This window comes from Trachemys scripta, chromosome 7, assembly GCF_013100865.1.
Source record: "Trachemys scripta elegans isolate TJP31775 chromosome 7, CAS_Tse_1.0, whole genome shotgun sequence".
NCBI classification, from domain to species: Eukaryota; Metazoa; Chordata; order Testudines; family Emydidae; genus Trachemys; species Trachemys scripta.
This window is the reverse complement of record NC_048304.1, coordinates 99,551,654-99,579,418: the sequence shown is the minus strand read 5'-3', so window position 1 is coordinate 99,579,418 and position 27,765 is coordinate 99,551,654. Positions and strand designations below refer to the sequence as shown.

Here is a 27,765-nt window from a genome sequence, read left to right as displayed (position 1 = left end):
ATCACCTGCCAGGAGATTCCACTGCTGTAGTCTGGAGCCCAACAGCTCTGCCTTACTCTTGAGTAGTTCCAAATCCCTGACAAGGTCATTCAGTTCACCTAGTGTTATGAGGTGTGGTTCAGAGGAGGAGGATGGGAGAAAATGTGGGTCCTGTGACATTGATGGTTCAGGACCAGAAGTTTCATCCTCTTCCTCTTCCTCGTCTGACTCAAGTGAGAATGATTCTGGTGCATCAGGAACCAGCAGTCCTTCTCCGTGAGGTACTGGGCATATAGCTGATGGAATGTTTGGATTTTGCACAGTCCACTTTTTCTTCTTTGACACACCTTTCCCAACTGGAGGCACCATGCAGAAGTAACAGTTGCTTGTATGATCGGTTGGCTCTCTCCAAATCATTGGCACTGCAAAAGGCATAGATTTCCTTTTCCTGTTCAACCGCTGGCAAAGATTTGTTGCACAAGTGTTGCAGCATATGTGTGGGGTCCACCTCTTGTCCTAATCTCCAATTTTGCAGCCAAAATAAAGGTGATAGGCTTTCTTAACCATAGTGGTTATACTGCGCTTTTGTGATGCAAAAGTCACTTCACCACAAACATAGCAGAAGTTATCTGCACTGTTCACACAAGTACGAGGCATCTCTGCTCACTTTGGCTAAACAGAAATGTGTCCCTTTGCAAAATCAACCACTGACAAATAAGAGAGCACGACACTGGATGATTTCTAGAGCTGATATAGGGCAATTTGTTCAGCAGAATGATGTTATCTTCCTTATGATTGCATCATTCATGATGTCTAGGAATAACATGATGTAATTCATATCATGTATGATGCAATACCAGCTTCAGATTGCATCATTCATTGTTTTGCCTAAAAAGCAAGTACTGTCCAAACCCAGTCATAGATTTATTCATAGATCCAGTCAAAGATGTATTTTAGTCATTTCTGGTTTAAATTGAGATATCTTCCCTGTATAACTCACTTATCCTCCGCCATTCCCAAGTCCAGGGTCGTATATACTGACCCAATAACATATCTTGAAAACTAGAGCCAATCAACAATTTTAAGCATCATTTTCATTCTCAGTGACCCAGAATTAGTAAAATTTGACTACATTTATTTCAGAAGCATTTTGGCTGTAGAGCAGTGTAACAGGTGTAGAAAGGTTTGAACACTTTTGTTTGCCAGAGTTCATGTCCCAAGTGAGCAGCTCATTTGAACTTCAGTTATGCCAGCTTTCTCATGTCAGAGTCCATTAACCAAATTTGTATTGATTTTAGTTCAGTTGGAGCCAGATAAACTAATTTACAATTCAAATTCTAAGAGTTGCACAGTAAGGTATTTTCTCTGAGAAATATATGCACAAAAATAGCACACGATATGATTACATTAGCAGAACCTTTGGTCTAATGTAAAACATACCCCCATAAGAAAACTCATTTTCTTGTGCTGGGATGTGCAGACTCTACAGCAATCTTAAATGAAGAATTGAGATTACTCAAGAAGAAATTGCCCATGTATAGCATCCTGGAAGTGAGGACTCAGCCATCGGCAATGCTGCCAGTCAGTTTTTCATGCAAAAGACAAAAATTTATGAGTAAACCTAAAATTATAAACAAATTCTTCAGTAAAGAGGATGGAGGAAAAAATATCTCACAATCCTTTGTCATGGTATTTGAAATTGCTAAACATTAATGGCGTGGGGTTTCTGAGACATATTTGTACTGTAGACACTGTTTTTTTTTTTTTTAGGTAATGTTGGAGTATTGATTTCAGACACTTCAATCTCAAAAACACATTTTCCAATGAAGCTTGATCTTGAATAACAAGTCAGGAGGCAAAATGAGTGATGAGTCTGACTAAAGGTTGCCTTTGGTGCATTATTAATGCCATCTTTAACATAATACATGCCAAGCATCGTATGCATAATATATTCTCCCAGTATCAGAAATATGAAGCGTTTACTATTCTATTTAGATGAGGTAAGCTGACTTGCCCCATTCAACTTGCATAATTCATTCTTATTGCAATAAAATAGGAAATATAATGGCAGAAAAAAGCCATTTAAAATAAAGGCTATTAATGGACTGCCTCAGATAATGTCCCCCAGACTGCCCATGTCTATGTACATGCGCTGTTCTGCTATGTTTTATTGTCATTCCGCAAAGAATTTCTTCTGAAAGGCTATTTCCAAGACTGGCAAGTGAGCACCAGCTACTGTAACCAGAATATTGGGGCAAATTATGAATTACTTTGACTTCTTGCACACAAGTGCGTCTTGTGGCTGAGTTCTGTCCTGGCCAGAGTTCTGCCTGTTAGGGACTTTTCAGAAATAGATACACAGATTCAAGCTCAGCTATTGCATTATAACCAGTGTATCCTTATACAGACTTCCATAATGACTGTTCTTGCCACAGAGTACTCTACAAAGTGTACATTACAGTGGAGGATACATTATTCCCTTTACAGTACACACACATACAACCAAATTCTTTCTACTCTGATCTTTATTAATGGTTTCTTTGTCTAGGAAGTTGCCTAAATGATAATGTTTTACCTGAAATGATAACTGCAGTGTTGCACATCTATATTATTCTATTTTGTTGGCAAACAGAAAAGTCTGGCCTGTGAGTCCTTTTTGCTGGGAGCAGTCAGTCCTCTCTGAGTAGCTGACACACTCTTCTTAGTTTGTTTAATCGTTTCTGTAGCCATTATGGCATAAGTATGAGATATCTGCAGATAAAATAATGCATTCTCAAGATTTCTACAGTGCTGTACCTCAGAGGACACTGAGTAGGTCCCATTGAATCAGATAAGAGATTTATAGCCTCTCATCTCATTAAGCATTACTGCTGTTGTTGTGTTCATTAACTAAGAGAAAATCCTAACTTTAAAGCATCTGAAATATCTAAATGAACCTTTCCCAGCATAAGGGGAACAATTCCCCCCCAAACCATTCCCTCCATGGTAAACCACAAAATATTTGTACAAGGGCATATCTAATAAGTAAAGGTTTAAAATAACACTTAATTTGACTCAAAATATTGCAGGTATGTGATACAGCCATGTTTTCCTGGCTTTAATCTCCCAGCTAAGACTGATTGGAACTCACAGATGCTCCTGTATAAAACCACTCAGCAGCTCCCCTTCAGCTTTGACTGGTTCATCTCCTGTGCTGAGACGGTGCAAGACTTGCAAAACTGCCTGACGCTTCCTCTTCTAGATTTTTGTGGTCACTTGTAGCTGTGCTGTCTACTCTGCTTTGTACATGTACAAAGAGAAAAACCACGCAAATTATTCAAGGGCTGGAAAAAATCCTTTACAGTAAGAGACTTAATGAGCTCAATTTGATTAACTTATCAAAAAGACCAATAGGTGATGTGTTTGTGGTATACCTTCACAGGAGAAAATACCAAGTAAGAAAGGGCTCTTAAACCTAGAAGAGAAATTCATAACAATTGCTGGAAGTTAAAGTCAGACAAATTCAAATTAGAATAAGGGAAATGTTTTAGCAATGAAGGTGATTAACCATTGGTACAAACTAGCAAGGGCAGCAGCGAATTCCACATCTCTTGATGGCTTCAGATCAAAACTAGATGCCTTTCTGAAAGATGTGCTGTAGTGAAACACAAGTTATTGATCTTAATACAGGGATAACTTATGAAATTCCATGGCCTGTGTTATACAGGAGGTTAGATTAGGTGACCTATTGGTCCCTTCTGGCTTTAAGATTTGTGAACAAATCCATTGCTCTCCCTTTGTCAGGCCATAGCGGAAGACAGACAGAAGGCAATTAGGCCACAACTTAATTCACTCAAATATCTGGCGACAAATTGTACAGTGCCGGTCATTATCCCTTCCTTAATCTTTTCCACATAATCCCCAGCCAGGAGGGACCTGCTCTGCTGCTCAAAGCCCATCACCCTTCCTTCCTGTGAGGTGAAAGGGGGGCTATAAAAGGAGAGGGTCAGCTCCCTGCTGTTCCAAACTTAGGACCCTCAAACCCTCGTCCTCCGCTCCCTTAATGGATTCATTCCTTTAAATCCTGTTCCAATCCATGTCATCTGATAACTGTATCCCTTACATATTGAGTACTTGCACTAGCCATCAACCACAAGGAGGCACCAGCAAAATGCCTGGCTGCCTCCTCTCTTCCCCATTCCACCAGTTCCCAGATATTCACTGATTCTTCCCTTTTTATTTTAATTGAGGTGAACCATATTTGCATCTAGTGTCCACTCCCAAGCTGCCAGAGAGTGTACGAGGGGCATCAGCTAGTTCTTCCATGCCAATTCAGGATCTAGGAAGAGATGTGAGCTGCCCAATGACCTGGAAACCCCACCTGTGTGCCTAGCATATAATCCTGAGCCTGCAAGTCCATACCACTGCTCGCTTGGCCCATTTGCATGATCCTAAAAGTGGAAATACAAGAAAATTAGTTCTGATTCTCTACCTGATGACTGATGTATATCCTGTGTGTACTTGAATGCTATCATCCAATTGCCTGAATCACTGTGGCCCTAGCCCTATCTGTGTGACAGCTGTTGTAATCCCGTATGGAAAGAATTGGAATCACATTCTTGCACCAGTAGCTCCAACTTTTTAAGCCCTTTTTTGAAAATAGTAACAAAATGGTATGTTGAGGGGTTTTCTATCACCGTAAATAAAGAGGGGCCCCTCTCCAATGGGTGTCATTGCTGTATAAGTCCTCAATGCCCTTTCTAGGCAAATCCTAGCGTCCCCCTCCCCCCGTAGCATTATGGATTCACCTCTCCATCCCACTTCCCACCCTCCAGATTGATTTTTGAGCTCCTGAATTACAATGACCAATAGCTCTTTCCATTGTAAATCTCTCCACTCCAAAGTCCTTCTCAAAGCCCACCAACCCAGGCACTAGTTTGCTGACTCCAAATAACACTAACAGCCTTCAACAAGGCCACCTCCTGTCAGCTTCTGCATATTTGACTAAGAATTTGCACCAAATCTCTAAGCATTTAAACAGTAATGGGATTAAATGGATCCTCTCTAGGGCCCATTTCCTGAGACCCTCCAATGAAAAACCTCTGGACTAAGAACTCACTACTGGCAAACACTACTGGCAAACATAAGGCCTGATAGGTGACTGGAGATCAGAGATGATGCCAGCCCATGGGTTGCCAGAGAAACCCTGTATTGTAATATCCCATTTTCCAGAAAGGGCAATATCATCGACAGGCCCTCCCTCCTCTGAAATGGCCCAAAATTATTAAAACTCCTGTCATAGGCCCTAAATGTTCATGCACTTCCAATCTCTGTACTACCTCAAGAGCTATCATACATCAAGGTTCCAGAGTGCTAGCAGCATCCATTTGGGTTCCTTGTTGGCTTCCCAGTGCCAGGTCCTGACATTTGTCCATCTGAAATCAAAAGAATGCATCAGCTATGCCATTATCAATCCCAGGCATATGCTTGGCAGAAAAACATATATTAGCGTTTAAACATTATAGTATAAATGCCCTCACCAAACTCATAGTGCTGGGTGATCTGAAGGACTGGTAACTGATTATATTTATTACTGCCATGTTGTCACTCCCAAAAGGCATGCTTTTGTTTGCAAAATCTGTTCCCTAAATAGATTCTGCTACCAAAATGGAAAGAATTCCAGGAATGTTATTTTCTTTATACCTTTTATATTCAATCTGGATATTTCTGGGCACTCCATCTAACTTGGTAAAATACTTGAAAAACCTATTTCTCCTGATGTATCTGAATGAAACTGCCTTTATCATCCATTTCTCCCTCCAAAACCACTCTCTTAAATTGATTCAGAAATTGTTCTCAAATCCTCCTCCATCTCTTTATTATCCTTTATAAAATGGCTGGGCTTTCCTATTCCTGTGGTGGCAGCTGACAGTCTGGTGCAAAAAGCCTGCCCCAAGGCCATCACTCAGCATACAAAGTTAAGATGCCCTATAATAAGTGCTCCCATTGCGTAATCTTCTTTGAAAGAGGGCATCTCTGGGGCTGCATTGGATATAAAGACCCCCTGACTCTCCCAGTCAGCATGAACTGGCAGTGCAGTGATCTTCTCCTGACCTATCCCCGACTGTTTCCTGTCCTTCCTGTTCATCCATGTAAACTTTTTTCCTCCTCCCACACATTGTAAGGGAGCCCTTAAGTGGCAATGCCCGTTTTATCCAGCTTGTCAGACAAAGACCCCCTTGTCTGGAAGGTTGCTGTGAGCGAAATCTATGGCCCTTACAAAAAAATAGCATTAAAAAGGAGGTGGGATTTGCTACATCATATGAAGTGCATTATTTGTAGGAGTGACACAGAGAAACTTGCTGCTACTTACCTCAGTCAGCAAAGTATGAGACATGGAGCATAAGTAGCAACATATTTGCTCCATCTTTGGGTCACTGACTTCTCCTAGGCTAGAAGGTCCCACATTTTGGACAGATACCCAGCCCTCCTGGCATGGAAGCATTTGCTTTGATCCTGATTATAGCCTTTTTTGGAGGAGGTGGTTCCTGTGTTATTTTGTAGTAAGAGTACCTGTGTTCCTGCTGCCATCCATAGGGGCATGAGCCTGTTATCTGCTGTCACATTTTATACATGTAGCAATATTGATTAGGATAGACCTTATAGTGCAGAGGTGGACAAAGTGTGGCTCGTGAGTCAAATGCAGCTCTTTTACCATTAAAGTGTGGCTTGTGGAGTCCCCCCCCCACTCCCTCCATTCTCCACCAACCAGACTGGGGTGGGGGAGCTCGGGACTTCCGCTTTGCAGTGGGGTGGTGGGGTAGGGGAGGGGACTCTTGGGGCTTCAGCCCCACAGAGCACACTGGCTGGGGCTCAGGGCTTCAGCAGGAGCAGGGTAGAAGCCCTGAGCCCTCTCAGGCACCTCCCACGGGGCTGAAACTCCAAGCCCTGGCAAGTGCGCCCCGGCTCTCGAACCCCTAAAGATTGCTGTATGTGGCTCGGAGATCAGTAAGTTTGTCCATCCCTGTTATAGTGGAAAGGGAGTTTATTTGGGAGTTTTATAAAGAAATATCAATACACAATGTTCTAATAAGATGCTACCAAGTTACTGAAGCTACAAAATTGACAATAATGCTAAATGTAGCAATGAAAACAAAACAAAAGCATTGAAACAAAAATAGTTTTTATAAATTGCTGAAATATATAAGGAGCAAGCATGTTCATTACATTTGTTAGATAACAGATATGTCTTTGGGTTTTATTAACTTCTTGGTCACCTTCTTGTTGCTTTTGTGGCAACGATTTTTTGATCTCAGCAAAATTTTACCAGGTGTATAGTAACCCTCACTAGGGGAAGTGTGAGTCTTTGGCTCCCTCTAGTGTCTGGTTCACATAAAATAAGAGAATACTACAGCTACCAGCTAGTGGAATTTTTCCTTTTGCTCAAGTAGATATCTCATACGTTTCAGTGCTGAAGATCCCGGGTTCAAACCCTGCCGACAGCAAAAGAGGGCTTGTTATAAACAGGTTTAAATATGGCTGGCACCATGGGAAGTGGTAGTTTGAAAATGGAGGCCCAGATTCTGAGCGGCACGGTATGACTTTGCATCTCACCATTGGTGCGAACGCTTCACAATAGCTGGTCCTGGAAATATCTCCCTCAAAGTAAGGGGCTCTTCTGATGATGTAGAGAGCTCCTATAGCATCACCGTGTGGATAGTGTATAGAGGCTGTGGCAGGGGCAAGGGGGAATGCCTGGGGCATCCCTATGTCCTGCTGATTCCCAGCTGCCAGATGTCTTTGGGGGCATTGGCAGCTGGCGCATTCTAGAGCATTAAAACAGAACCTGCCTGGTGCACAACCAATTCAGGATTGAGGGAGCAAAAAGGTGGTTTAAAGCTGAGGTGCACTGTGCACTCCTGAGCTGCAGTTCAGCAGCAGGATCTGAATTCCCGCTAGTTAAATCAGTATGTTGAATTGAAAACCTTTCCATACACTTACATCAAAGCTGATTAATAGCCAGACTTCTAGTGACGTTTGAGGATCATAAAGGGAACAGCTATGTTTGTTTAGTGAATGATGTGAGGAGGGATAAGAAGAAAGGGACTGGAGGGGGTAAGATTGGCCTGGCAAGAGTAAAAAGGAGTGAAAGGATGGGAATGGAGCAGAGGGGCTGGGAATGAAATAGAATGCAAGAGAGCAAAGAGTAAGAAAGACTTGGGAAAGGGATGACTCCCCAAGACTATGTCTCAAATGTGAATTTTAGTGGATTTTTTTCCCACAGAGGATAATTCAGTAAAGACCATGCTGCAGAATATAAGAATTATGTCTTTAAAACAATAAAAATAAATAAAAGTGTATGTCTGTCAGCCTGGGGCACTCTAGGAGCTTTAAAAGGGAGAATAGGATTTAAGGACTGTAGATTAAGGAACGCATCACAAATGATCAACGATATAAATTCTAGGATTGCATTCTTGTTCTTTGCTAAAACTACATCATTATCAAAGCAAAATATAGTTGTATTGCTCCAGCCTGCCACTGATGGCTTCATTCAAATGAGGAGCTGGCAAACGAGCTGCTCTCCATGCAAACTCTGTGATACTTGTATCAGAATTTTGTTCTATGGAGCTGAGCAATATGTTTCTGGAGTTTGATCATGGCAGGTCCTACCCTCTGGTGTTTGGAAGCAATATTCTTTTAAGACTGGTATTTATCTACCAATCCCCAGATGGTTTTAATTAATCATCTGTGTGCACAGACATGCACCAATAGACAACACTCTCTTTCTTCGTGTATTACAAAGCTATGACTTTTTAATACAAAACCCAACAATTCTTTCATGATTTCCAACAGCAATGCTTTTCCTAGTACATACAAAGAATGTCACGGACATCACTAGAAAGCTGCCTTAATCTAGCCAGTATAACTTCCCGTTATTATCCCTAGGAATAACAGTCTAGTGCACACCAGATGGACCCGTTTCTGAGCAGTCTGGTGATGCATTTTGGTGCATCCTCTCTGTATCAGCATCTCCCAATACCTAAAACTACTTAATATGGATCTTCTCCTTGTTCGTTGTATTATATGCTGTATACTGATCTAGCCAGCTAGACAGTTTTGGTTAGGGTCCTGAACTCTGGAATTCACTTCCTCATATAATCCACCAGAACCCAAGTTTAGCCATTTTTAGTCAGCAATGCAAGACACATTGTCTACTTTGACTTATTTTTGTCATTTAGACCTGCAGCCAAAGGCTATTACACCTCTACCTCGATATAACACTGTCCTAGGGAGCCGAAAAATCTTACCGCGTTATAGGTGAAACTGCATTATATTAAACTTGCTTTGATCCACCGGAGTCCGCAGCCCCGCCCCCCGGAGCGCTGCTTTACCGTGTTATATCCGAATTCGTGTTATATCGGGTCGCGTTATATTGAGGTAGCCATGTATTTCCATTTGGTTTGTGGAGGAATAGAGCTGGGATTGTATTGGGCCGTGTCTCCATTTTGAGCTAATAGTTGTCAATATTTTACCTTTTATTCTTGGTAACATATCCAGATGCCCCAGAGAGAGAGGTGCCATGAAAGGGCTAGCTTGTCACAGCCTTCACTTGGTCGCACAATGGTAGAAGGGGAAGTAAGGCTCCACTTATTCTCCTACTTGGTCCTGCTCAGATTGTGACTCTGGCTGCAGAGTTGGCAATGTGGCTGCCTGCTATGAACACGTGGAAGGGGAGGGCCAAAGTAGGAGGATAATTGGTTCAGCCCCTCCCCATTTGTTGATCAGAATAGCGGAATGGGGCATGAGGGAAGGAGTAAGCTGCTCTATGAAAAGAGGTGAAATGATTTACTCCCCCCACTTGAGCAAGGGAGGAATTTAGACTCTGAATTACAGTTCATTCTCTGATCTGCTCCTGAGACAGAGGAGCTATGTACTGTCCCTTACTCTAGGCAGATTGTAAAGTTAAAATCTATCCCTAATTAAATAAATAATTGTATTACATAAAGCTGTTTTTCTTTCATGTATTTATTATTTCTGCAGCTTCTTAACTCAGTATCCCTAAATGTTTTACAAACATCTGTAAGATGCAATATCAAATGCTTATTGCTGCTTCTTTATTGTTTCTGATATAAACTCACTGATGGTTTTCAGCTAAACCCTGTTGGAGTCACTTGAAACACTGTCTTCTGATGCTTCTATTTAGCTCCCAAAATATATTCTTGCAGATGAACATCAACTGATTATATTTCTTGAATCGTCAGGAAAAAATAAACGTATTCCATAGAAGTGCACATTTTACAAAAGCCAGTTTTCAGCTTTCAAAATTCTCAGATAGATCCTCCGTTAGTGTCAATTGGTGGAGCATCATTGAAGTCAATGGAGCTACATCCGTTTATATCAGCTAAGGATCTGGCCCTCTCCCTTGAATCTTCACATCACCCAGTCAATTTACAAAGAATAAGGTAAACTCAGAGCCAGGATTTAGTAACTGTGCAACTTTGAGTCCTCAAACCCAGGTGCTTTTTTCCATAACAGTGCATAACTAACTGCTTTGAAAGAAGGCTGATATGGCAAGGAAATTGCAATTAGTGCTCTTTGAAAATCCCAGTTCCCAAAGTTTCACTTCATATGATAGAATTATAAAACCACTGCAACCTATAGTTCAACCTGTGACTCCAGTATAGCATACTGACTCACTAATTATCCTTTATCAGAGGGGTAGCCGTGTTAGTCTGAATCTGTAAAAAGCAACAGAGGGTCCTGTGGCACCTTTGAGACTAACAGAAGTACTGGGAGCATAAGCTTTCGTGTTCAAAACTGACAGGGGTTTGTGAGATGGGGCTGGTAGCTGTGCTGCTACATAGATTAACTATTCACTCCAATGTACTGATTGTGGAATGGGTTTCGCTACATAGCCCCCATCATCACCTATAGTATCCCACAGCTGTTAGGTTAGTCCGTAGTGCTCCTAGTAACATACAGTTTACAGTACTTTTATGTTTAGCTCATTGTATCAATTATTTGATTTTGTATCCAGTACCCAATTTAAAAAAATTGAGTCTTTCACAGTCTGTCAGAAAAATAAACCCAGCTGAATAAAACTCATCTCGTAAATACCAGTTTTCTTCAGATTGTTACGTATCTGATATTCAAATTTAAACTGCTATAAGGTTGTTTTATATGCCTCTAATCTGCTCAGGATCTAAAACAACCCTTGACGACACCTACTGTGTCCATCTTTGCAACATATGGCTTAAGAAAATAACAGTAATATGCATGAATATTTTGTTATTACAGTAGAATTCAGTGCCTGTGGCTACAGACTGTTCCAGTTTTGGTCTATATGAACTGAAGTTTTTCATAGTGAAAATCCTCTGACGTATGACAATCACTACAGTAATAGATCTCATTAATGAAAACAGCAAAAATTTTGAATACTAAAGAAGGCTAGGTTTATCGAATTGTAGAATTTGCTTATAATATCAGCAGCTTTTGTTTTGCTTTTTCTATAAATTGTATTCAACAAAAAATATATTAAAAGAACTTTAAGGTTGCAGAGTCAAGTACTCAAAAGTTAGGAAATGCCATAATTAAGATTGCTCGTACAATCTTATTTCAGCTCTCTAGTGCATATGCAGTCTTTAATTACATGATCACATGCTATTTTTTCCACAGTCTTCCACATCTCCCTCCAAGTTCCAGTCTCTCTCTCCAGTCAGTCCCAGTCTGTATACACACCATTCTTTGTCCAAGCTATTTTCCACTGCTTCCAGTAGCTCCCAGTCCTGCCCCCAAGCCTTTTCTGCTCTCACAATCTCCTAAACCCAGTCTCCTTGCCAGTCCTGTTAACCCATGTGCAATGAGTTGAAAGATCCTGCAAACAATTACATGTGATTAACTTTAAGCAGATGAGTTGTTCCATTCAAGTCAGTTGGACTACTCACGTGTTTAAAGTTAAGTACATATAATTATTTGCAGGAGTGGGGCCCTAAAGCTGAACTACAAACAAAACAAAAGCAGTCTTTGTTTCTGCCCTTTATTGTGACTTTATGATGTATAAAGAACTCCCCAGAAAGCTTTTCAAAAAATCTGTTTGTGTTTTCCCCATAGAAATATTGGAAATAATGGAACATTGTAATTGAAAAGTCCTTGCCTTCCAAAAGAGTTGAGAAAGAATGTTGAATCTTTCTTCTACATCCCAGGTAGAAGTCTGGACCAGCTGCAGCTCAGGTTTCAGCCTGGAAACAAGATGTCATTATTCAGATTTCTAAGATTTTTTGAAGTCCTTCAGGGGAAAATAAGGAAATCGGGAAATAGAATTATTGATATTTCTATTATAAAGAAGAAAAACAATTTAAAGAAATCTTTGTCATATTTATGTATAAAGGAGCAGTAAAGGTAGATGATGGTTGTTGCTTTGTGTATGTGTTGTGGTTCACCTTTAAAGAAAGAAGGAAATGGGCTTCCTCACCCATAGTCCAAAGAGAGTGCAGGAAGGAGCATCCATTTCTTCTCTTTAACACGCTATCTTGATCTCTCTGTCATTAACATTCCCCCATAGAGATCAAGTTGAACCACTAACACTCAGTAATAAATTACTTGCTGCCAGGTTGTTGACATTCTGCTGCAAACCTATCTGTAGGGCCCTACCAAATTCACGGTCTATTTTGGTCAATTTCACAGGCATAGGATTTTTAAAATCATAAATTTCATGATTTCCGCTATTTAAATCTGAAATTTCACAGTGTTATAATTGTAGGCATCCTCAACCAAAAAGGAAATGTGGGGGGGTGGGATTGCAAGGTTATTGTGTGTGTGTGGGGGGGTTGCAGTACTGCTACCCGTACTTCTGTGCCGCTGCTGGTGGTGGCGCTGCCTTCAGATATGAGCAGCTGAAGAGCTACAGCTGCTGGCCAGGAGCCCAGCTCTCAAGGCAGAGCTGCTGCTAGCAGCAGCACAGAAGTAAGGATGGCATGGTATGGTATTACCCCCCTTATTTCTGCGCTGCTGCCTGCAGAGCTGGGCCTTCAGTCAGCAACTGCCACATTCCAGCCACCCAGCTCTGAAGCAGGGCCGGTGCAACCATTTAGGCAACCTAGGCAGTCGCCTAGGGCACTAGGATTTGGGGGGTGCCATTTTCTTTGGCAGCGCCCGTGGCGGCCGGATCTTCAGCCGCCCCGGTCGCTGCTGGCATTTAGGCGGAGGGAGCTGGGGCAGTGGAGCGCAGGGAGGGCCGCCTGCAGCAAGTGGGGGGGCGGCACGCAGCCACCGCTCACCCCTGCTCCGCCTCCTCCCCAAGCACACCGTGGCTGCTTCACTTCTCCCGCCTCCCAGGCTTGCGGCGCCTAAACATCCTTCCACTGGCCCTGCTCTGAAGGCAGCACAGAAATAAGGGTGACAATACTGCAACCCCCCTAAAATAACCTGGTGACCCCCCTGGAACTCCCTTTTGGGTCAGGATCCCTGTGAAATCTGTATAGTATATAGTAAAAGCACACAAAAGACCAGATTTCATGGGGGGGGGGGGACCAGATTTCACAGTCTGTGATGCATTTTTCATGGCCAAGAATTTGGTAGGGCCCAACCTATCAGCTATTACAGTGGGCCTCACGTTCTTCAGGGCAGGACTTTCTAACCCAGCCCCACCCATTCTGGGGTGTGGGGTCCTCTGAGACTTGTCCTAATGAGACTGAAAGTTACAGCCATATAATATCTGTTGTTGTTGCTGACCAGGCTGCTAGAGAAAACAACTTTGATTCAAAACAACTTTTCATTAGTGAAATTTTAATTAATTTATACCAAAAAAGGGTTACATTTTGAAAGGTCAGAATCCAAATACAATGTTTTGAACTTATCAAACATTTTGCCTGACCTGCTCCAAAATGTTTATTCTCTTCTGATTTTCATTTTGTGGGAATATTTGAGATTTTTGACTTTTTGTTCTGTTTCAAGATGAAAAAACATTTTTGAATCTCAAAAACTCTTTTGGGATGAAAACAAATGATTCCTGCCCAGCTTTATTAAAGTGGCGAGAGACATGAAGTCCAATGGGGATTTGGCAATATTCAGACATGGTTTTCACATCTAAGCGGCAGAGTGAAAGAGGAATAAAAGGAAACCTTGGCAGCAGTCAGGATAATTAGGAATCTTTAGTTCGCACATAAATGTGGAATCACTATAGTGTTTTAACAAGATACTTTTGTTATAAAAACAGCAGCTTCAGAAAATTTTACCTTGAGTGAAAGAAGAAATAGACAAACGGGCATTGACTAAGATCACACAATGTGTCCACATCCTCCTGACCTAGTAAAAGACCATGAGTGGATTGAGTTTAACATTCTGAATAGTCTTTCCTGACAACTTTTTGTTGTTATGAAATGACATATGCTCAATCTACTGAAAAATAGAACTGTAATTGTAGATCATGGGGAAGAAATGAGGCACTCTGAGTGACTTGTTGATAACTTGTGTAGCACAGAGTTTTGTTCCCATGGCCACGGCCGGCTCCAGGCACCAGCCTGGCAAGCAGATGCTTGGGGCGCCCGCTCCGGAGAGGGGCGGCAGGTCCAGCTATTCGGCAGCAATTCGGCGGACGGTCCCTCACTCCCGCTCGGAGCGAAGGACCTCCCGCCGAATTGCCGCCGCAGATTGCAATCACAATCGCGGCTTTTTTTGTTTGTTTTTTTTTTGTTTGTTTTTTTTGGCTGCTTGGGGCAGCCAAAACCCTGGAGCCGGCCCTACCCATGGCTAGACAAATAATTTTCATGGACTGTCTGTAAACTAAGAGTTGTGTGAAATTGGATCACATACAGACAAATCCTAATAACTGCTCTCCTTGGGTAAAATTTGCCTTGGTACAGAAAGCACAAGGCTTATTCATCATGTAAGCTTGACGTCAGCCCCCAAACGAGGGTATTGTAGATAGACTTTATGCTGTACCTTTCTGCACGGGGTGAATTTCATCCAGTTTGACAAATATGTTTATTTTAGCTTTATTTTTCTTTGCCAGGAACATAGAAAAGAAATAATCCTACCAAACCTCTGATACGCAGAATGCGTTCAACATCCAAAAAAAAAAAAAAAAAGACATGGGTGGTAACTGTTATTCTCAATAACTCTACTGACCTTACCTCAAGAGTATTGACTTATAAGATCTTTTATTTTCATTGATAATTTGGCATCCTAATTTCTGCACATACTCTATTGTACATTCTGTGTATACTTAATTATGCTTTCCCCAATTTAGAAGTTTTATTATGGAACAATCTTGTGCCACACTACTGCCAGTGGGTGACATTAAAGTAGTGGAGAGACAAGGTGGGTGAGGGAATATCTTTTACTGGACAAACTTCTGTTGATGAGAGAGAGACAAGCTTTCGAGCTTACAGAGAGCTTGTCTTCAGGTCTCTTCTTCTATAGTTTAACATACAGTCCATATTACCTTTAAGGGGACTCTCCAAGGCACTGCCTGTCTTTATAATATCATTGTTGTAGTCTGTTATTTGAAACTTAATTCATCCTTATAAATACATGAAAATTAAAAAATTTGTTGGCAGTTGTTTATCATAATCTTACTGAGCTGTGTAAATTGATGCACTAGGGGAAAACTGCAGGCCATTAGTCACTGTGACAGATTTTATTACTCTGAATTAACTTCTCGTGAACTGCTTTGAAATCTTGTCTGAAGTCACTACAATGAATCTTGCATTAGTCTTATTTGCTAATTGTGGAGCCCGCTAAACTCTGGCACTTTCACGGCAGTTGTGATTTCCCTCTTTCTAGGTGAATAAGAAAATGTAGTGGACAGAAGCAAGGAAGAGAAACCTCAAGTGGTGGAACGGAGGGTTCTCTCTGCTTGGGATTTCACCCTCCCTGTCACGCTGCCTCACAATGTCAAAGAAGAGTGCTAGCAGCCGAGCTAAGGGAGAAAAACCTGATGCCTTAGCTGCCTTACAAGCTGCCAATGAAGAGCTCAGGACAAAACTCACAGACATTCAAATAGAGCTCCAACAAGAAAAGAGTAAGGTGTGCATCTTTTTTTCCATTAATTAAAGAAAAGAATATCTTTTATTTTCTAAACACCCCTCCTTCCCAGCCCTACACAATGGCGGGTGAGGTACAGTGCTATTTGATAGCCACTGTATCGCATTTTTTCATACACAGGGTCAGAACTAGCCATGTACTGCTGTGTTTAGTTGGTGTGTGTTGTGTGCGTTCATAATCTGGGAAAAGTTCATAATCTGAGTAAATTAGATTCAAGTTTTGCAATAAATCTCAATAAAATAATGTTGAGCATTTTTGTTAGAAGGTTGCTCATGAAATAGTACAGTAAATTTTACATGGGGTTCCTTTAATTTTTACTTTTGGTATGAAACCTGCAAGTTATGTTTGCACTATATTTTTGCACAAATCAATGTCTTGATGAATTATTTAGTAGCCTCTCTAATTGGCCCCTCTGGTGGCGGAAGAAGCTATTATCAGCAGGTACTATACATCAGAAAAAGAAGGGAGGATACCATCATTAATTTGTTAAAGATACACATCAAACAAGCAGGCATGGTAATTTATGCTCAGGACAATTTGTTCTTTAATTCTGAGCTATGGTAGCAAATTAGACTAAATGGTTGTGTATTCAGAAGCATGAAGCTTGGATTTGCTTTTAGAATAGTTTACTGAAAACTATTAGTGACCTTTTTTAGGAGTGGTAAATATATTTTGTGCCTTATATGGCAAAAATCTGAAAGAGATTCTGCATGTAGCAAATTGTTAGAATATATGTAATTTACCAATTTTACTAACATTCCGTGCAAGGCAGACAGAGAAGATCATGATTTTAAAAACTGCATCAGTTGTATTTCAAGGTGTGATATGAGCTAAAAGACTTTATTCCCTACACATGTTACAATCCATCAGTTCAAAATATTCATATTTCAGGGTTACAGCCTTTTGGTGGAAAAGCAAAGGAGTATAAATATCAAATTCCTTAGCAACCAGTGTCTCAGATGCATACTGAATGTTTGATAGAGAAGGATATGAAATTGCAAAACAGTATAGCTAAATGCCAGCAAAAACTACAGGAAAATAAGCATCTATCCCAAACCAGACAGATGGCATGTTCGTAGCAGTAGGCTCAATGCTGTCCAAATCTTTTGTCTCTCTCATGAATACTTTTCCACTAAATGTTTACCTTTTTTATTTTCCTTGCAGACAATTTGCATGATACAGGGATTATTCTCATCCTTTACTTTTTCACAATATAGCAATTGTGTCTGGGTTTTCTGCTAACAACCCATCAAGCTGGATCCACGTTACTATTCTAGATCAAGCTCCAAGATTTCCAATCCCCAGTCCCAAAACCAAGCCACAGTTTTGATTTGCCCCTTTATAGCCCAACAAGCCGTGAAGTCTGGATCTGAACTTCAAGATATAAGGGTGTTTTGGAGCCAGGATTTGGCCAATCTGTTAACTATGGTTTGATGAATTTGCTACAACTAAGTTCCACCATCTCAATTATTGAGTGTTAGTATTTACAAAGAATTTAATTTTTCATAAGAGCTAAGATACAATGTAAAGTACACCTACTTCAGCAGGAACAGATACGCACTGTGCATTTTACCATAATTTGGATCATTACTTGGCACTGTCGAATACAAACCTTATTCTCAAGGTGGTTTTCAAGATTATACATTGATTTAAAAAACACACCTGTTCATCATTCTGTTGTGGACAGGAAAGCTCAGGTCATTCAGACTGAGAACGGCTTTGTCTGCTTTCACTGTTTAATACATCGCTTTCAGCTAGGAGATCTGGTGAGTTCATACTGCATTTTTGAACTGAAATACAATTTGGCTCTGTTTAGGCTCTTGCGTGCTCACGGTATTCAAAAGCATTTTCCAATAAGGAATTACATATAACAGTGACTGACTGTGTAGGATAGCATGACAGTTATGTGTTCAACAGTTGTACACGTACACACACACACACTCCCCTGTATTACTGAGAGAATAAACGCACTGTTGGACAGAAGATCTGGATTATCCCCTGTGATTTTTGAAATGTGCCATGACATCTTTGATTTCAGCTGGACATCCACAAAAGATGGGCAGAAAGGGCTTTAGTTTAACCACCAATAAACTGGCTAATTCCGAAATGTTTAACACCTTGGACATTAGTTAATTTCTAAGGATTAAGAGGTAGTCACTATGAGCTCTGAGGAGAGAGGGAGTGTTTCTTGTGTTTAGGCCAGTTTTGGAATCTTATCTTCATTAAGTCCTGACTAGTCCTGGCCCCATCTGCTAGAAACATCTTCTTCCAGTCCTGGCCTACTCTCCTGTGTGCCTCACTTCCCTTCCCCTGCAGCCAGTTTGTGTCCCTTCAATTCGAGAATAAGCAGGAAGAGTTGGAATCATTTCAGAGTCAAATCAGGCATCTGGAGAGCACAAGTTCTTTTCATTTAGACACACCTCCATTTTCCAGTGTCATGACTTATTTTCATCTACTGCACTAGGACTGTGTGTATCCTTTGTTCTATTCCTATTGCCCTCTGCTGCGTACGTGGCCAACAGTCTTGTCGAGCATGGCCAACAGTCTTTTCTTTGTAGCACGTGCCTCAAAATGGATGGGACAACTGAAGCCAAAATTTTCTGAAACACTTTAGAAATTATGTTTTCACTGGCACTTAAGTTTGAGGCAACAGAATAGTAGTTTGAAGGTTGGGATGGGAACAGAGAGAGGAAAATGGTTTGAGAATGACAGGAGATATGACTTGGAAGAGAGATGGAGAGGGAGAGAATACGCTGAGAGAGTGTTTGTAGGGGCCAGACCTCTGAGCTCTTGAGCTTTCTTCCTGTAACCCCATGGTGTAATGGAGCCAGAGTTTGTTGATTTTCAAACATGGTGCAAAGCCTATTTGTTTATCCAAGAATTTTTCAGAGAGAAAGGGTTGATTAGGAGATTTTCAGGTTAGGAGGGAAGATCTTATATTTTAGAATAAGAACAATGTTGTTGTTGCAATGGGTAAACTATATAGATGTACTGTGTGAGTATAATGTAAATCGTTGACACTCAGAGCATTGGATAAGTATATTTTATGAAATAATCTGGTGGAAGTGTGTCCTTGGGAAGTCACTTAACCTCGATGTTCTTCAGTGTACCTGTCTATTCAATGTGGATGATAATACTTACCTATATACTTACATTGTATTAATTAATGTTTATAAGGCACTTAGAGATCTGTGGATGAAAGGTTCCTAGAATTGCAAAGAATTATTATTTGTTTGATTGATTGTGCTAAAATCAAGACAAAATCAGGATGTTGTCTTTCACGTTTTTATCTTCATTACTGATCATTTACAAAGGGCTGTTAATTTTGTTTCTGTTTTTCCAAGCCTAATTATGTTTCCTGTTGTGTTGACCTTTAGAGATGTTTGATCTTTTCCTTTGGCTTATTGGTGTCCTTTCTCTTATTTTCATAAATTACCTTCTCCGCTGAGGAATTATCCTATTTATAATACCACATGGCTATTTCTCGAGAGAGATTTACACGTTATCCTATCTGTAATACTACCTGGCTGTTTCTCAAGAAAGATTTATACATCTGTCTTATGCAAATCTCCTATCTTCAGAGTTTCCCCCTTTATGAACTAGTTTTAGGATCAACACAGTTACAACAACACTGTGAAGTATAGCAATGTTTTCTCTATTGCTTTGGGGAGAATCTAGATCCTAAGAATCTAGTCTAGATTACTTTGGAGAAGGGTAGATTCGGAGTGCAGACAAAGGCTAATATATATGCTTTGGGTAATGTGAGCATATGTCACAAATGCTTTTGGATGGTCTTGTTTCATAGCCTTCAGGCTATTGGTGGGAACTTTGTAATAGGAACAGTGTGGTTTTGGAGTTTGAGTTTAAACATTCAGTACAATTATATTTATGGGCGCTGCTGAAGGAAATTTGTTTTTTTGTAAAAATGAAAGATGCGAGTTTCCTTAGCACCAAACAGCTCCTGGAGTCTGATCCAGCTCCCATTGAAACAAATAGGAGTCTATTGATTTCAATAAGAGTTGGATCAGGCCCTTGTTGAGAAATTGTAAAGATTGTTCTGAACGATTCAATGGCTTACCCATATCACAAGGACACTTGCAGAAGCATGTCAGTTGGATTTAAACACCTACATAAGTGTTATCCTAGATAGGAATCCTTTTTTGAACCAGAGCTATGGAGAGGTGGTTGGAGTAATTGAACTCCCCTAATTTCATGTATATTTTAGTCTCCTGTTTCTTCATTCAGGCTCTTCTGTTAAAAAATAAAAAGCTCTTCCATCACTGTGCTGACGCCTCTGGCATTCTACAGTTATTGTGGAGATGTGTGCCTCAGCTATGTATGATAACTGCAGTACCTATGCCTTAGAGGTACTGCAGTTGTCACAAATTACTGTAGCTGTGAAGTTGTGTAAAATTAATTTCAAAATGAATGTCAAAACCAATTTAAATCAAATTTGATTTTTTTTAGATGTGTGCCCAGGTTAACTGTGTGTGGGAAACTGCAGCCCAGGGTAATTTTTCATGCTATGTTATAATACTGAAAGTCATGATTTACAGCAGTGGTTCTCAACCTTTTTGGGCTCAGGACCCATTTGTAAATGTTTATGGCCTGTCGTGATCAGTAAATAGTCTGGGGGTGAAGGCCCTGGGGTGGTTTCAGTCAGACCCTCCACCACCCCCCTGGCACTCACCCCACAGTGGCAGTCCCTGCAGCTCCTGTGCTGTGGGGCTGGCTGGGCTTGGCTCTCCGCTCTGGCCGTTGCAACCTCTGGGGCTGCAGCGCCTCTCAGGTTGGCCCCAGCCCTCCTGACTGGACCAAATTTGTGTGAGTGGAGTTGTAACCTGGCTCTTGGGGTTGCAGTGCCACTCACTCTAATTTGGCCTACCCAGAGTCCCATCATCATGATGGCTGGGCTAAACCTGAGTGGTGCTGGGACCCCAGAGACTGCAATGCCTGGAGCAGGGAGGTGAGCTCCGCCAGCCTTATGGGACTGGAGTGCACCCCACCACTGGCATATCCCCGCATAGCTGGGCGTTGTGTTGCAGGTTCTTTCTCCATCTGGCATCCTGTGGCAGTCTCTTTTCCTGTAAGAGAGACAATGTGGGTGAGGTAATATCTTTTATGGACCAACTTCTGTTGGTGAGAGAAACAAGCTTTTGAGCCGCACAAAGCTCTTCTTCAGGTCTGGGAAAAGTACTCCAACCTGAAGAAGAACTCTGGGTGGCTTGAAAGATTGTCTCTCTCAACAACAGAAGTTGGTCCAAAAAAAGATATCACCTCACCTTCCTTGTCTCTCTAATATTCTGTGACTAACATGGCTACAACTATACTCTTTCCTGTAACTGAGCCCTCTAGCCTGGTCATATTTAAATCCATCCCATTGTCCTTACAAAAATGTCTTTGGCCCTACCCCTAAGCCCTATGCTCCTCATGCCCTTCTCTCAGGGTTCTCTGTCCTCCTTGTTCTCTTCTCCTGCCTCATGGCACTTTACCAGTGGCTGGTAGAAGAACCCTGATCCTCCCAATATACCGAGTTCAAGCCCAGGAACCCTATAACCAGCAGTAAGGGTCTGATCTGCGTAACTCCTTGCTGCTATCTCCCTGGACTGCTTTCAGTCTAGTCTTTCTCAGGTCTCCTCCCCCACAATGTTTCTAGCTTCATCCTTCTTTTAGGGGTGGGACTCACAGGACCCTCCCATGGAATCACCCAGCAAACTCCAAAACATAAACATAAACTCACTTCTGCCCTCCTTGGGCTTGTCTTTACATCCATCTTTGCTTTCCCCTGCTCTGTTCCCCAGCTGAGTGCATCCCAGATATGACATGACCTGATGATAATGTAGTCTACACAGGGTTATTAGAGATGCATTATGGTTTCTCACTGACTTGCAGGAAGATTTCTTCTCAATATGTAATAAATCAATAAAGAATAATGAACCAGGATTTTTCAGTTATTACTCATGCTAATCTTTAGAAAGCTTTTAAGATGTGGAAAAATAGGGAACCCCATCCACAATTTAGTTTTGAAAAATGTAGTAATATTAATCTAAAATTAATAATGAAATAATATCAAAACCCCAGCATAAATATGCAAAAGAGAAGAAATTCATAGTTACCTTTCTAATCTTCAGTGGAAGGTGCATACACAGCAGAAAACTGAGGGGTAGCTGTGGGAACAACTGGCAGCAGTTGGTCACCCTAATTCTGCATGTTCTGGAAATTTGTATTGACACCATTACATAGGTCTTCCATGACTGACAAAACAGACAGCTGATAGAAGTATGTTGGGGATGGTCATGAGCATGGTCTAATGTATATGTGCACACGTGCAACTGTTTGGACTAAGGCAGGAGCCTATTAACACTGCTTCACTGCCTCTATGGCATTCCAGTTCATGGAAAGTGGTGTAGGCCATCTTCCTCACATTAGCCAGAACTTCATAATATCTAGTTGCAGTCCTAGAAGAGAAAGAGACTCTTGTTAGGTGGCATTGTAGTGCTATTAGGATATCATTGGTTTTGAAGGCATAGATTTACTTTTGTACACACTTCACATGAAATCACTGCTCTAAGCATAAGTAAATGAGCTAAGTGCAGGGAACTCCATGGAAGTTTAGGGAAATAGAATTCACCCTTCTCCACCTGGGAGCAGGCTACATGCCATTCTGTGCACTAGAATAGTGGCCACTGCTTCTCCACTCTTGTTACAGCATCTTGTTGGGCTGCTGGATTTGAAGAATCCATGGATTGACTTCCCCCTCCATAGCTCCCGGAGCATATGGAGGCCTCTCTGCTCTATATATCCCTGGGGCTTAAGTAGCATGGAAGTAATTGCACAGGCCCTGCACACTGGTCATGTTTCCCCTCTGTGAATATAATGTAAGCACTGAACCAGTGCAGTAAGGGTAATATGGTGAAGCTGCAGCATTAACACCTCTTTTGCCTAGATCAACAAAGAAAACTCTTGTTTACAGAATTCCTTCTTATTAAGAGTGGCCAGAGTGATTTGATTGCCCCTGAGAGGAGAGTTGCTTATTCGCCTTAAATATGGCTAATTCATTTTGTTCAAGAACTGCCTTGAAGTTACTAAAATAGACTTCATTTCAATCTGTGTTTGTGGAATAAACTTCAGAAATAAGAAGCAGTTTTTAATTGAGAGAGAATTTTCAAGTACTTTATTTTTGCTCTGTAAACATTTCTCATTTTGATGTGTTTCTTAATGCTACTTATGTGTGCTGCAGTGATAGTCCATTGGCATTTAAAAAACTCTTGGTATCTCAAAATCTAAAACACTGTGAACTAAAGGGTTTTTTTTTTTCTTTAAATGGAAAAAAGAACAACTTTTGAAGTGAGATGTTAAACCTGAGCTATTTTAAAAGGTTAGGATCTGTTCCTCAGCTGACGTCAATCAGAGTAGCTCCTTTGAGGTCAATGGAGCTATGCTGATTTACACCAGCTCAGGATTTAACCACGGATCGGCAACCTTTGGCACGCAGCCCATCAGGGAAATCCACTGGCAGGCCAGCACATCCCTCGGCCCACGCCGCTTCCCACAGCCCCTATTGGCCTGGAACGGTGAACCGCGGCCAGTGGGAGCTGCGATCAGCTGAACCTTCGGATGCTGCAGGTAAACAAACCGTCCCGGCTTGCCAGCGGATTTCCCTGACGGGCCACCTGCCAAAGGTTGCCAATCCCTGATCTAGCCTAACAAGCTAATGCTTCAGTCATTGGAGAAGGTATGTGATCACATATCTGGAGCAATGAACTAACAGAGCTCTTTAAATAGTTAGGAAATTGGTAACTGTGTGCTAAACTAGTGTACTAGACTATATATCCTCCCTGTAGTTTTTAAGTGTAAGTTTATTTTCTAAATCATAACTGATCTGACAACCCAGCAGTACAAAGCATATTTATATTTATCCTCTTCCTCTTTGCAGCCTTTACAAACCCTCATAGCAATGTGTTTCCAGTCCTCCCTAATGAATATCCATTGTGTCATTGCAGGTGGTATTTATTGGACATTTCTTCTTCCTTCCATGATAACACCAGTCGTGACAAGATAAACAATGCATCTTTTCTTAACGGTTGAAATATACACATATGCAAGGCAACAAATCCAGTAATCACTAATTAAAAAATAAGAAAGATTTTTGGCAGATGTAAGTGGTATAAATAAAAGATGTCTGCTATGGATGAGCAATTATATTCCAGAGTTTTGAATAGACAGCATATTTGTAATTCATTGCCATTTAAAATACATGTAGCCTATGCTTGCTCCAATATTCTCTAGCAAATTAGGTGTTCAACCAGTTCAACATTATTGCAGCATTGAATTATTTATGTAACACAACAGCATTCCTGGAATGACATTATTAAAAACAAACTATTTGTGTGTTGTGTTAGGAAGTGTTTAAGTGCTAGGTACTGTAGAACAGTGCTTCTACCTTCAATAATTTCATACCGGATGAATCCCCAAAACAGACAGCCAGATAGTCAGTAAAATGGCCTACATTTATTTTAATTTAACTGTTATTTTATTATTGTAATTTTAACTATTTTTTTAGCCTAGAGCATCTTTATTTTCTTGCAGCTAGTTTGTTAGTGTAATGACCTGGTTCTTTGTTAGAAGTGTTGTGGTGTATTTCATAGCATCATAGAAGATTAGAGTTGGAAGAGACCTCAGGAGGTCATCTAGTCCAACCCCCTGCTCAAAGCAGGACCAACCTCAACTAAATCAAAACTTTTTAAAAGTGTGTTAAAATTTTAGGCTGTCATTTTAAATTTCAGTTTTTTGTTTTTTTTTCTAAACCTGTTTGCAGGCGAGAGGGCTCTGTAGGGAAGTGTGTGAACTGGACCTAGCAACTTTTAACTTCAGTTAAGTTTGCAGTCAGCCAGCCTGCCTAGAGTAAGGTTAGGGTTACCATCTGTCCGGGTTTCCCCGGACATGTCCGAATTTTTAAGCTTTAAATGGCCGTCCGGGGGGGATTTCTAATAAAATAGAAATGTCCGGGATTTCCCCCTTCCCCTCATGCAGAGTGCGGCGCGGCTGATTGGACGGCTGGGCCTGATTGAAAGCCGCTTGCAGCCACTGGGGCCTCTAGCAGCCAGAGTCCCTTCCCCTCCCCCGCTCCCTCCTCCCCCAGCCCAGAACCCCTCCTCACACCTCAACCTCCTGCCCCAGCCCTGCACCCCAACTCCCTCTCAGAGCCTGCACCCCTGCCCCAGCCCTGAGCCCCCTCCTTCACCCCAAACCCATCATCTCTGGCCCCACCCCAGAGCCCTCACCCCCTCCTGCATCCCAACCAACTGCCTCAGCCCAGAGCCTCCTTCTGCATGCTGAACTCCTCATTTCTGACCCCATCCTGGAGCCTGCACCCCCAGCCAGAGCCCTCACCCTCTCCCACACCCCAACCACCTGCCCCAGCCCAGTGAAAGTGAGTGAGGGTGGGGGAGAGTGAGCAATGGTGGGAGGGGGGATGGAATGGGTGGGGTGGGGCACGGTGTTCAGTTTTGTGTGACTGGAAAGTTGGCAACCCTAGTTTTGGGGCTCATGTGTGTTATCACTGTGAATTCTAAGAAATAAAGTACTGTTATGCTGCAACCTTCCAGCAAGAGTATTTTACGTTTTTATTTAATTTCTCTATTTGTATGCTATGCGGTGAAACTTAACAGGTGCAGTAAATATCCAATACAGATACAATATCATTATTATTTGTATTACAGTAGTGGTTGGTAGCCCCACTCATATATCACGGCTCTTTTATGATAGGCAGCGTATCAACAAATAACAAAGAAGTCCCTGCCCCAGAGCTCCCTCAATCTGCATGTCAGATAGGACCAGGTGGAGGATGAAGGGAACAGAGTCAGAGTGGATTAGGAGGGTAAAATAACCACTTATCTAACTAATGCCAGACAGGTTAGATTGGTAGGTATTGCAGCGTTTTGAGGAGAGATTTAAAGAGGCTAAGGTGGTAGCTTGATATATGTTGTTATTGCAATACATATTATTTTATATATAGGCATTTGGCAAAATGGGGCTTACATTCAACTTCCTGAAAGTACACATAGACAAGAGGAAAACATTCTACACATGAAACACATGCACAATATATGAACTGCTCTAGATGAGAACTTTTGGTCATTTTATAACATGTATTAATATACTTCCATTTAACATGTGTTAATTAACATGATTATTATACATGCTAATGTAGACACTTCAGAAACATTTGTTCCTGGAAACTTACATTTTTTCCTAGTTATGGTTTATCCCTGTAATACTCAGCCTGTCTACTAGAAGGGAGCACAGTCAGGATACCTCTATGCTACACCAACCTTAAGCTTTGTTTTTTGGCTCCCGGTGGTCATTACCAGGGCCGGCTCCAGGCACCAGCGCAGCAAGCAGGTGCTTGGGGCGGCCAACAGAAAGGGGCGGCACATCCAGCTCTTCAGCAGCAATTTGGCAGCAGATCCCTCGGTCCCTCTCAGAGGGAAGGACCTGCCGCCAAATTGCCGCCAAAGAATGAAGTGGTGGTGGTAGAGCTGCTGCTGAAGTGCCGCCGATCGCGGCTTTTTTTTTTTTTCCCCGCCGCTTGGGGCAGCAAAAACCCTGGAGCTGGCCCTGGCCATTATCCACCAACAGAATTTATAGTAGCCCTCAGACTGTTCTAACACAACATCTAGTGCAGGGGTAGGCAACCTAAGGCATTCATGCCGAAGGCGGCACACGAGCTGATTTTCAGTGGCACTCACACTGCCCGGGCCCTGGCCACCGGTCCGGGGGGCTCTGCATTTTAATTTAATTTTAAATGATGCTTCTTAAACATGTTAAAAACCTTATTTACTTTACATACAACAATAGTTTAGTTATATATTATAGACTTATAGAAAGAGACCTTCTAAAGACATTAAAATGTATGACTGGCATGCGAAACCTTAAATCAGAGTGAATAAATGTAGAGCACACCACTTCTGAAAGGTTGCCGACCCCGATCTAGTGGAAGAAATGCAGAAAGCAGCACTAGGATCAGTATAGTGCTTTATGCCACCTCCACACCCCACCCTGAGCTGTATGTGTTTCCGGAGCTCTAGAGAATCTGGCCTATTATTTAATGGAGGGCTTGTCTCCATGGTTCTGCAATGTAGACTCCAGGGGTGTGAGTTGCAGCGTGCAACTGCCCTATTTAGATTCCGCTAGCACAAGCTAAAAGGTTCCATTTCTGTTAACGGTAACTACAGGGCCGGCGCAACCCATTAGGTGACCTAGGCGGTCGCCTAGGGCACTAACATTTGGGGGGTGGTGACCTCAGCGGCCAGATCTTCGGCCGCCCCGGTCGTTGTTTGTATTTTGGGGGCGGGACCTTCCGCCGCTTCTGTCAGGGGTGGCATTTCGGGGGCGGGACCTTCCGCCACCTAGGGCGGCAAAAAAGCTGGTGGCGCTCCTGGGTAACTAGATACATTTTAGTTTGCATTTGCAGATTCTACACAGGGCAGTTGCAGTGCAATGGTTTAGTCAACGCTGCAACTCATACCCCCATAGTCTGCACTGCAGTGCCATGTAGGCAACATTAGATATTAATACATTTTATCTAAGATACATCCTGCTACATTAGACATGTGGCTATCCCCTGGATTTATGGGCATTTTGCCTTTAATTACCCAAGAAATGTATTCAAGTATCCAGTATTGTAGCTACACTATTTAAGAAGTAGACTGCTTATAATATAAATGAACACATCAACAGTACTACACAGGGCCTTGAGAG

At 41.8% G+C, this 27,765-nt stretch overlaps 1 protein-coding gene across 9 annotated transcripts in view; it reads left to right on the top strand.

The window, feature by feature from the left end:
* JAKMIP3 (Janus kinase and microtubule interacting protein 3) overlaps positions 1-27,765 on the top strand; it is a 150,437-nt gene that overhangs the window by 44,651 nt on the left and 78,021 nt on the right. For 8 of the 9 annotated variants that reach the window (XM_034776596.1, XM_034776588.1, XM_034776594.1 and 5 more), the window contains exon 2: positions 15,742-15,984. In XM_034776596.1, the coding sequence (XP_034632487.1) occupies positions 15,850-15,984 (135 nt within the window). In that variant the 5' untranslated portion in view covers positions 15,742-15,849. Of the gene's footprint in view, positions 1-15,741; positions 15,985-27,765 lie in introns of those variants that run through there. The other variant, XM_034776595.1, reaches the window with a different exon arrangement.